This window comes from Elephantulus edwardii, unplaced genomic scaffold, assembly GCF_000299155.1.
Source record: "Elephantulus edwardii isolate Elephantulus edwardi_28Jun2011 unplaced genomic scaffold, EleEdw1.0 scaffold00022, whole genome shotgun sequence".
NCBI lineage: Eukaryota > Metazoa > Chordata > Mammalia > Macroscelidea > Macroscelididae > Elephantulus > Elephantulus edwardii.
The window spans coordinates 6,183,113-6,194,803 of record NW_006399772.1 but is presented as its reverse complement, the minus strand read 5'-3'; the positions used below and the strand labels follow the sequence as shown (position 1 = coordinate 6,194,803).

The following is an 11,691-nucleotide window of genomic DNA, read 5'->3' as shown; positions in this document are numbered from 1 at the left end:
TCAAGGATTCTGAAGCTTCGTCTGATATACTTTGGCCATGTTGCAAGGAGGGACTGGTCCTTGGAGAGGGACATCATGTTTGGGAGAGTGGAGGGACAGCACAGGAGAGGAAGACCCTCGATGAGATGGATCAATTCTGTGATTGGAGTAGTGGGAATGAGTGTGTCGGAGACGGCGAGGTTGGCACAGGATAGAATGGTATTTAGGGCTCTTGTACATAAGGTCACTATGAGTCACAAGCGACTCGATGGCACATAACAACAACAACATCACATTTGAGATTCTTGAGTTATTTTTCTATCCATTCCATATATGGAATGCCAGGAATGAATGATAATATTCCTCTATATAATCATCGTGCCTGTACTTTAATTAATGAAGCTTTAGAATAGTTCACGTCAGGTCTCCCTACTCTCATCTTCGGAATCATGAACTCATGTTGTCCTCGTGTTGCCTTATTCATTTTGCTGTCCTGGATCAGAACTTATTGGAGGCAAGGTGCACTGTAACCAGTCAGCTTCCCCTAAAGTCAGCAAGTGTGTGCACCCTTGTGCATCGCACTCACACACAGACACACACCTCTCTCTGAGGAGAAGTACAAGCTTATTTCTTTGCCATTTCACCTGAATCTATAGGGCTGTTAATAATTTGGGGACCTCTTGGTTTTCACCACCCCGTATCACTCTTCTTCCAAGAAATCCAAACTAGAATGTTCACAGGGACCTGGTTGGTGCAGTTTAGTCTCTGGGAAGGTGAAATCTGAGAAATTTGGTTCTTTCTAAGCTTCCACAGAATCCATATTTTTTTATATTTTCCTATTTTATTGCATATTTTTCAAATGTCTATTGATTTGAAGTTAATGGACATATTAAATCCAGGTAGTACTTTTCATATTACACAGTCAGTTGGTGAACACTAGACTGGTTAGTAAAAATGGCTCTTGGAAAAGAGAAGGGCAAGTAAAGGCTACATATCTTTGCTTCAGTACATTACTGTCTAAGGAAGCAGGTGCTTCAAAAGGTGAGTAATAAATGACAGGTTCAAGTGCTGCATGCCATGTGAGTGAGTGGAAAGGTAATGAGAATTCAAAGGAGAACAAGGTGACTACTGGATGGCCAATCCAAGTGCTGGGAGACGTTCTCACAGAGAGGCTGTGCGTCAAGGAGACATTAAAAGCTGGTGCAGGTTTGAAGGACCAGTGGAATGGATCTGAAGGGTGCATTTGAAGCTAGGTTAACAGCATAAGTAAAGAAGTGGAGATTATGGTTCTTGTGGCTCACTGGTGAAACCTCTAATAGACAGGCATGACCAGGCGTGCATTGAACAGAGCAGTGCAGAATGTTGGTTTTGAAAACCGAGAGGTACTTTAAGGTCTTAGATTCCTACTTCCACATTACCATGCAAACTCAGTGTGAGCCCACGGATGTAGGTTATCACACAGTCAGCCAGCAGTGCCATAATTGAAACTCTACATTTTACTTTAGGCTCGTCCAAGTTTTGGGAAGAGGGTAAAGTAAACTCTAGGAGGAAAAAGAAAAGTAGCAAGGTGGATCTGACAATGAGTTTTTAAGAACCTCAAAAAATGTTTTATAAAGGCCAGACACAGGAACCTGTCCTTGTCAGGGTTGTGAAGAGAAGGGGGAGCAGTTAGGGGGATTGACTCAGTATTTTTTTTTTAATTTTTTATTATTTTGTGTGCGTGTACCGTCAAATCAGATCTGACTGGTACAGGAGGATATTGCGCCTCCTTCTCCGGCAGAGCATCTGGTGGATTCAAACTGTGTTCCTCTGGGATTTCTGTGCAGCTTCTTGCCACTAGGCCACCAGAGCTCCCCTGACTCAATACTTTTAAGATGTGTCTGGGAGATAAAAGAGGGTCGGGGGGGAAAAACCCCAGGAGAGAAGCCACCAGGATAATGTTTGGGGGAGGGGGGAAATGGTAAAGGTGACATGAGCACAAAGCAATGCAAAGAGTAGGAGACAGTGAAGAGGAGAGGAAGTAAAATAATTAAGAGATTTTGAACCCTAGCATGTAAAGAAAAACATGAGGGGAAAATGGTGAGTTAAGCTTGAGAAGAGTAGTTCTAAGAAGACGTGTTCTTCAGTGAGGAGGAAATAGAGTATGGAAAGCAAGAACTTTTGTCTTCACTGCTCATCACTGAATTCTGGTAGCTGAGTGGTTAGCTTCACAGCAATCTTGAAGGCAGGCACATGGTTCAAATCCACCAGCTGCCTCTGAAAACCCTGGGGAATGGGGAGGGGGGGTCAGCTATGCTCAGTTGCAACTCAAAGGCACACAACAACAGCAAGGTCATCACTGTAAGCCCATCGGCCAGCACAATAGACATTTGTGGTGTGAATGGAATAAAATATTGATCCTAAAATGGGGAAGTTTGGGCAGAGAAGGAATAGTTGAAACCTGAACATATACACATAGATTAGAAGACCAGAAACACAGTGTAGAAGAGTTTCTGTTGCTGAGCTAGTCAGGAAAGGAGTTGAAATGAGAGTAACACACGGAGGGTGGGGGGTGGTAAGAGTAAAATTATGTCCCCCAAATAAAAGAGACATTCAAGACCCAAGGAATAAACAATAGTGTCCAGTGTGGCAGGGAGGACAAGCAACAAGGCAGACTGACCATTGTTCCTGACTACACAGTCATTACTAACTGCACAGCAGGGGGAAGCTGGTTGGCTCTTAGGAATCACCTAGGGAACTTTAAGGCTCTTGACACCTTGATGCTGCCCCAGAAGAGTTCAATCCGAATCTCTGGAGGTGGAACGCAGGCATCAGCACTTTCTAAAGGTACCCAGGTGATTATGGTGTGCAGCTAGCAGTAAGAACCACAGGCTTACAGAAAACAATTTTGGATGAGAAGGAAGACCTAAAGTCATTGTAAAGCATTAGGAAGAACCTGGTGTTGAGAGTTGCTGAATTAATTCCAACTCAGACTGACCCTGTGGGGCAGAAAAGAACGGTCATGTGCAGTTTTCGAGGATTGTCATGAACACAGGCACAGATTGCCGGTCTTTTCCTAGAGCTACCGCAGCGGGTTGAACCACTGACTTTTCAATGAGCATCTGAGTGTCCGTTATACCTCTAGAACGTGGAGTAGGGAAACATACAATGAACAGGGAACATGGGCTGGATGTGTGAGAAGATCAGAAGGAAAAGGGGCATGTTTCCATAGACTCACAGCCTGACTGCGTGACTATTCTGAATTCGGTGATGTCCGGCTGCATCTTTGCTTCTGATGATCTATTTTCTGTAACAAAGCAGAGTAAGTTCTATAGGCAAAGAGATTTTACAACTTCTAGGAGATTTCTCCTGTACCAAGAGCAAAATTGGCCCTCCCTGATCAGAATCATGACGTTCTTCTTGTTAGGCGCGAGTACACCTCAGCAACCCTGTGAACGACAGATCTGAACCGTGTGCTGTCCTTACCATCTCTGATACACTTGAACCTGTTGTTGCAGCCCTGTGCCAGTCCACCTCCCTCAGGGTCTTCCTCTCCTGCTGTCCCTCTGTCTGTCCTAGCATGATGTCTTTTTCTAGGCACTTACCCCTTCTAAGATGTCCAAAGTATGTGAAATGCAGTTTCACCATCTTTGCCTCTAAGGAGCACCCACTCTGGCTGCACTTTATCCAAGACATATTTACTCTTCTCTTGGTAGACCATGAGATGTTCAGTATTCTTCTCCAGCACTATAGCTCAAAGGCACCGATTTCTTCTTCTGTCATCCCTACCCACTAACTTTTAGATGTATAGCAAGCAATTGAAAGGTGAATCAGGTGCATCTTTAGGCTAGTATCATTTATTACTCTTTAGCACTTTGGAAAGGAGCTTGTCAGCAGATTTTCCCAAAGCAGCATATCTTCAGAACAAACTTTGAGATGACTAATAGAATTTTTCAACTATTTTTTAAATCATTAGAATTTATTATTTAAATCCTCAATACTTACATGTTAACTGTAAAATTCATGTATATAATATAGAATATTCTAAATGTTATATTAAAATAAATTAATATATAATTATTGTACCTGTTGCTTTATGTCTGTGAAGCTACAATTGGCATAAGCATTCTGAGTTTCTCATTGTAAGAAGTGACTTGGAGGGAAAAAATGTATGTTTCATTTGGCCATGGAAAGTAAATTTAATATGAAAGGTAAAAATAATGACTAGTACTATACACAGTGAAAAATCAAACTAGGAAACATTTCAAACTAGGAAACATTTCAAACTAGAAGATAGGAACTTGAGGGGAAAAAATTAAATTGACTTAAATTTTTACAACTCCTAAGTCTGCAGACATGCATTTACATGGAGAATATTGTTTCCTGTTTCAGCTATTGAACTGGAATACTCCATAGATCTGGGACTGTCTTGGCACCCACTGGTAAGAGACTGCTTGCCTACCAATGTTGAATGCAGTCGCTATCATCTGCAGCGTGTCCTGGTGTCAGATACCTTCAACAAGTGGACCAGAATCACTCTCCCTCTCCCTCCTTACACCAGGTATGGATGCATTCTGTGTGTGGGGAAGCAAAATGTGCTAGCGTATGGCATGTCAGAATTGAGGAGAGTAGAACAACAGGTTTTGTGATAACATTCGATATTCCACCGATGCAACCCTTGATTGTAACTTTAATGTTTAGAAAGAACTGTATATGCAGGAAAACAGTAGCTAGATCACTGAGCTTCTCCAACTTAATTCCAATATGCCAAGAACTAGTCATTTCAAATAGGCCCATTGGGTGCAAAATAGATTTAAATGTAGTCTGTTTTTTGTCCATCTGCCCACTGTAAGTTGAGCAGTGAGTAATGGCATATAAATGGATATAGCAAATAGGGGTCTGTTAAAATGAATATCAACTTCTGAAAATTTTCTTTTTTGAAAAGTGTCTTGAAAATGATCCCTTAGAGTGTTCTTTAAAGTGAGAAAATAAAGGTAAGTGTTCCATTTATTGTATCAGTGAGACAGGATGGTGGTTTGATAAAATTGTCTAGCAAATGCTGATTAAGAAAGGAAAGCTAAGTTTTCTGTGGATTTCGCACCCTGGATTTGAGTAAGACAGGATTATCCGTCCCGTGATCACCTCTCTCCCTCACCCTCTCTAGTAAATGATTATCAAAGGAAAGCGTTAAAACATTGGTGGGAATTCCTTTTCCCTCCAAGAAAATGGGGATCAATTGCTGCTGCTGAGAAAGCAGCAAAGAAAGTTCTGTAGCATTCAGAGCAGGAGTTCAAGTTTTAGTTCATTTTTGTTCATCTGTGTCCCTATGAAGAACGAATAAATCTTCCTAGCAAAGGGTCATAAAATTCCTCCATTCATCTCGGGCATAACTTTTCTTGAGATTATCATAAATGGAATGGTTTCCGTTACTAACAGCCTAAGGCTGCCGTACAATTGCTGGCTCAGAGGTACTCGACTATATTAACTGTCAGCAGAGTTGCCAAGTTTAAATGAGATACGTGAGATTTTGTTGCTCGTTAAAGGTATTGCCATGCATGAATTATTAAGGCGATCTTAATAAGTAAAATAGAAAAAAAAAACTCCATTAGGGCAGGAATCTTTTAAGTCTTTATGAATTCTGTGAATTATTACCCAGCTACTTGGTGTCATTTTGCAAATAAGCTACATTCTAAGATTTACTTCAGCTGCTCATTATACCCTTGAGTCTTTTACCCAAGAAAAGCAATTATTTTTAATTTTTTAATCTATCTTTTAATTCTGTCTTGTACATATGCACAAGAATGTTGACCCTTTCAACTATTCTCTGAAAAACCTGATGAGCATTCCTTTTCCCTTCTGCTCTACAGAAAATGTGTGATTTGTTTACATCCTACCCTGAGAGTCTGTGTTGTACAATGGTCCTGAGGGTGACGCTGCCTTACAGCAAGGTCTTTTGGGTAATTTGAAAATAAACATACCCTAATAGAGTTCAAGCCTGATTCACTTCTTACCATGTTCTCCTATATGCCAAAGGACATTAGTATCATGTGCCAATTTCAAGCCCTTTGTCCCAAACACAACTTAACACATCAATATTATACCTACCTTTTGATTCTGTTACATTTTAAATATGTATTTTCTTGCTTGCTGCCTCAAAATATGGATATCTGTTCAAAATTCAATATTTATGTTATTATCTCATCCTGAAATTACATGTCTCCATTTGTAGCTCTTTGCTATGGAGGAGCGTGATTACTGACAACGTAGAGTTGGTCGGGGGGGAAATGGCTGTGATAGTGTGCTAGGTACATTCTTGTCCACTTACTCGTGATCATAGGATCTCAAGGCTGGGAGTCCCGTATTGTTGGCATTGGTGATGGTAAGAGTCATCTCGGGTTGGTTGTTCACATATTGATGTCAAATCATTCATCAAGCTGAACTGGATAATAGCCATCAGTAGAGATAACTGAGTCAGTTGTTGGTATGTGCCATTGAGTCAAATATGGCTCATAACAACCCTATGAACAATAGATGTGAACTCTATCCTGCAACATCCTCTCCATCCCTGACACGCTTGAGCCCAATACTACAATCATAGTGTCAGTCCATCTCATTGAGGATCTCCTTCTCCTTTGCTGACCCTCCAGCTTTCCAAGCACGATGTCCCCCTCTGGTGAATAGCCCCTCCTAACAGCATTTCCAAAGTATGTGAGTCAAAGTTTCACCACCCTTGCATCGAACAAGCACTCTGGCTGCACTTTTTCATTCATTTGACAGTGCATGGGATATTCAGTATTCTTCTCAAATGCCTCAACTCAAAGGCATTGATTCTTCTGTCATCTTTATTCATTGTCCAGCTCTCAGATGCATAGCAGGTGATTGGAAAGGCTGTGATTGGAATAAGGCACACCTTAGTATTTAAACTAACATCATTGCTCTTCAGGACTTTTGAGAGGTCCCTGACAGTAGATTTTCCTTAAGCAGTGCATCTCCTGATCTCCTGAACACTAGTCCAAAGAATATTGACTATGGATCCAAGTAAGATGGAATTGTTGACAATTTTAGTCTTTTCTCCATCTATCATGATGTTGCCTATTGGCCTCATGGTGAGGATTTTTGTTTCCTTGATGCTGAGACATAATCCATATTGAAGGTTGTGGTCCTTGATCATCTGCAGCAAGTACCTCAAATCCTTGTTTTCAGCCAGCAAAATTGTGTCATTTGCATTACACAGGTTGTTGATGAGTCTTCCTCCAATCCTGATGCCACATTCTTCTTCTTAAGGTCCATCTTCTGAAATTATCTGTTCAACATTATTCATTATTAAATATTTTTATTAAACATTTTTCTTGAATTTGTTTATTTTTTAATTTGTGTGCTGTATATTCAAGATACTAAATTGACACTTGCCCACAAGTAGCTTTTAACTTCCATGCAAGAGGAACCTGTTAACCATAAAAACTCATAAATCTTTAGTAACCACAGAAATAAATAGAAAATTATAACAGGTAAAGAATAGGTACATCTTGCTATGAGATTATATATCACAGGGAAGTTGACCTGGTCAAGAAGATCAAGGAATGCTTCCCTGAGGAAGGGTAATTGAGATAAAATAAAAGAGATGAATAGGAATTAGCTTGGTGAGAGGTAAGGATAGCAGCCTATAGAAGAAACAGGCACATAAGAGATACAGAATATGTGTTCAGATAGACACTTAGAGGTAAGAGCTGTACCATGAAGAACATGAAGGTAGTATTAAATATTTGGTGATTTACCACATGAACGCTTGAAAAACTGATTAAAGTTGATGAGAATAAAGAGTCCTAGTCAGAATTGCATTCAGAAAAGCTTATTCAAATGAGAAAACAAAATAGAGGAGGCTAGAGTAAATGTAAAGAGACTTCTGCAGAGGCAGGAAATGCTGTAAGGTTGGACTAAAGTGCTAGCGGCTAAGATGAAAAGCAGCAGAGGAGAGAGAAGCATAAGAACACAACTAAGCCCACTGCCACGAGATGAGTCAGAATTGACTGACTCCTGGCAACTCCATTAGCTGTCCAAGGGATGGAAGCACTGAGAATGACTGGTGATGTGGACACGAAAGGATAGGGGCAAGGCAGGGTTGAAGATGGCGCCCTAGTTTCTGAGTTTCAAGCTTGAAAGCAAACTGATGCTTTTCACTAGGAGAAGGAACACAGAGTGTAAGCACAAGATAAATCCCACTGAGCCCCAGACACGGCTGTATAACAATGTAGATCCATCTAGTAGATACTTTATACATGCTAAAGTTAGATCTGCCTGGGGGAAAAAATTAGTGACATTATTATGATATAATGGAGTACTTACTTTTGTTTGTGGTTTTTCTGTCAAGTTCTGTGAGCTTTTAAGTGAGTAATTGTGTATCTCCACATTTCATTTTCCTTACATTAAAAGTGGAGATGCTTTTGGCCATGCACATGTACATGTATCAAGTCAAGGTGCATGGAAGCATGTGGTACGTGAGAAAGGTCTATAAAAGTGTAAATAGTTTTCGAAAACAATGTACACATTTTTAGAAAGAATAAATAATTTCCTTTTACTAATCATAACACAAATTCATCCTCATACTACAACATCATTCAGACTAAGAATTCTTTTGAAGTCACAAGTTAGCATAACGCGAACCTGTGGTAAGTTCCTACCCTGGTTTGTAGTTCATAATTCATAGGGAGTTATTAACCCAAAGGGCAAACCTCTCAGGTGATTCGAATCTATCAGTGGCTCCACATGAGTATGATGGGCAATATCCTCCCATGCAGGTTTTGGCCTTGGAAGCCCAGGAGAGGATCAGCTTTGTGTCAGTTCCAGTTCCATGGCTATGAGAGCCCATGAAGGAGGTTAGTCTCTTTGAGAAAGATGAGCTATACAACCCAAGAAATAACTTTAAAATAGTTAGTACATGGTGTATCTCATTTAGCGTTCCACTGAGGAATGGCCTAGAAACGCTCTAGGTGTTGAAAGATAGAGTATTGAATTTCAAAAATAATTTCATTAAAAGCATGAGCCCTAGCCTCAAAGGATAGATAGTAAGTAGGTGCATCAGGGAAAGTACATTCTAAATGAAGAGAACAATATGGAAAAAAGCAGGGGCCCTTAGACAGGAGTTTCTAAGTAGCTGCAGAGTTGCTGATCAAAGCAAAGAGCTCAATACCTAAAAGTTATGGAAAAAATGGTCATTAGAAAAGAATGGTTTCATCTCTGTTAAGAATAGGAATAAGAAAATTTTTACTTCTAGGGAAAACAAACTGGTTTTCTTACAAGAAAATAAAATAAGAGAATGTTGTTGCTAGATGCTATCAAGTTAAGTACAACTCAGAGCGAATCTATGAACAAAAGATCTGAACCTTGTTCTTTCTGTCCTGTGCCATCCCACCCTTCCTGACACACAAGAGTCCATTGTGGCAGTCACCACATCAGCCCACCTGGTCAAGGATCTTCCTCTCCTTCGCTGAACCCTCTGTCCTTCTTAGCATGGTGTCCTTTCCAAGGAATAGTCCCTGCTAGCAACATACCCGAAGTATGTGAGGCAAAACTCGTCATTCTTCCCTCCAAAGAACACTCCGCTGCACCCTCTCCAAGACATACCTGTTTGTTCTCTTGGCCATCCATGGGATGGTCAGTGTTCTTCTCCAACACCACAGCTCAAAGGGATCAATTCTTCTTCTGTTATCCTTATTCCTTGTCCAGCTCCCAGATGCATAGCAAGTGATTGGAAAGACTATGGCCTGAATCATATGCACCTTAGTCCTCAAACTGACATCATTACTCCTCAGTAATTTGGAGAGGTCCCTAGCCACAGATATTCCCAATGCAATGTGTCTCCTCATTTCCTGACTCCTGGTACTAAGGGTGTTTATTATGGATCTAAGCAAGATAAAGTTGTTGACAGTTTCAATCTCTTCTCCATTGAATGATGTTGCCTGTTAGTCCAGTGGTAAGAATCTTTGTTTTCTTGACATTGAGATGCAATCCATATTGACGGCTTAATTCCTTGATTTTCTGCAACAAGTGCTTCAAGTCATCCGCACTTTCAGCAAGCAAGGTTGTGCCATCTACATAATGCAGGTTATTGATAAGTCTCCTGCCAATCCTGATGCCACACTCCTCTTCATAGAGGCACTAAGAATGGCTGGTGAAGTGGATATGAAACAGTGAGGGAAAATTGATTTTGACTTATACAGTGGCAAAAATTAAGGCCCCAGGAATCAATGGGGTACCAATTGACTTGTTTCCATTAACAGATGGAGCCCTTGATGTGCTCACCAGTCTATGCCAGGACATTTGGAGAATAGCTTTCTGGCCAACAGATTGGAATAGGTCCATATTTGCTTCCATTCCCAAGAAAGATGATCTAATTGAATGTGGAAACTATCAAACAGTATCATTAATACCACATGCAAGCAAAATACTGCTGATGATCATTCAAAAATGGCTGGAAGAGTACATAGGTAGGGAACTGCCAAAAGTGAGAAGGATTTAGAAGAGGCCATGGCACCAAGGACATAATTGCTGTTGTTAGATGGATCCCAGGTAAAAGTGAAAAATACCATAAGGATGTCTAATTGTACTTATTGATTATGCAAAGGCATTTGACTGTGTTGTGGCTGACATTGAGAAGAAAGGGAGTCCCTGAGCATTTTGATTGTGCTTCACGTGAAACTTATACCTAGACCAGGAGACCATTGTGCCAACAGAGCAAGGGAACACTTCATGGTTTCAAATTAGGAAAGAAATGTATCAGGGTTGTACTCTCTATTTAAATAAGAGAATTGTTGTTGATTGTCTTTGAGTCAAGCACAACTCATAGCAACCCTATGAACTAAAGGCCTGAAGACCATCTACAACTATCAACATTTATCAAAGTTCATAGACTTTCCAGAGGCATGTTATTTAGGAAGTGGATGCCACTCCTCTCTCCAAACATGTCATAGTATGTTATGGTTGTAATGTGCCTTGAGTCACTTGCAGTGTACAGCAACCATATGTGCAGCAGCTCTGAACTCTACCCTGTCATGAGCCAGTCTCACTAATTCTGACACACCGACCCCCATTGCCCTAGTTACTGTATCAATCCATCTCATCCAGGGTCTCCCTTATCTGTGCTGTCCGTCCACCCTTCCAAGCATAATGTCCTTCTACAAGGACAGATATCTCCTGGCCACTTGGCCAAAGTAAGTGAGGCGAAGCTTTGAAATCCTAGCCACCAAGGACAGACTTGGTTTATTTCTCTTCTGGCAGTCCATAGCATGTTCAAGACTCCTCTCCAGCACCGCAACTCCAAGGCATCTATTCTTCTGTCATCCTTGTTGTTTTTGTTGTTGTGTGTCATCAAGTCGCTTGCTACTCATATCAACCCTATATGTACAAGAGCACTAAAAACCCTGCTCTGTCCTGTTCCTAGTCTCCCACACACGTACTCCCTACTCCCATCTCATTGATGGTCTTCCTCTCTTGTGCTGTCCCTCCAACATGATGTCCCTTTCCAAGGACTGGTGCCTCCTTGCAACATGCCCAAAGTATGTCAGACGAAGCTTCAGAATCCTTACCTCCAAGGAGCAGTCCAGTTTCACCTGTTCCAGGACAAACATGTTTGTCCTCCTAGCAGTCCATCACAGCTCAAAGGCATCAGTTCTTTTTCTTTAATCCCTTGTCACTGTCCAGCTCTCATACACATAGCACGCAATTGCAAAGACTATG

At 40.9% G+C, this 11,691-nt stretch overlaps 1 protein-coding gene across 2 annotated transcripts in view; it reads left to right on the top strand.

Annotated features, from left to right (window-relative positions):
* RELN (reelin) overlaps window positions 1–11,691 on the top strand; it is a 633,193-nt gene that overhangs the window by 544,771 nt on the left and 76,731 nt on the right. For both annotated transcript variants that reach the window (XM_006882611.1, XM_006882610.1), the window contains exon 46: window positions 4,351–4,519. In XM_006882611.1, coding sequence (XP_006882673.1) covers window positions 4,351–4,519 — 169 coding nt within the window. The remainder of the gene's footprint in view (window positions 1–4,350; window positions 4,520–11,691) is intronic.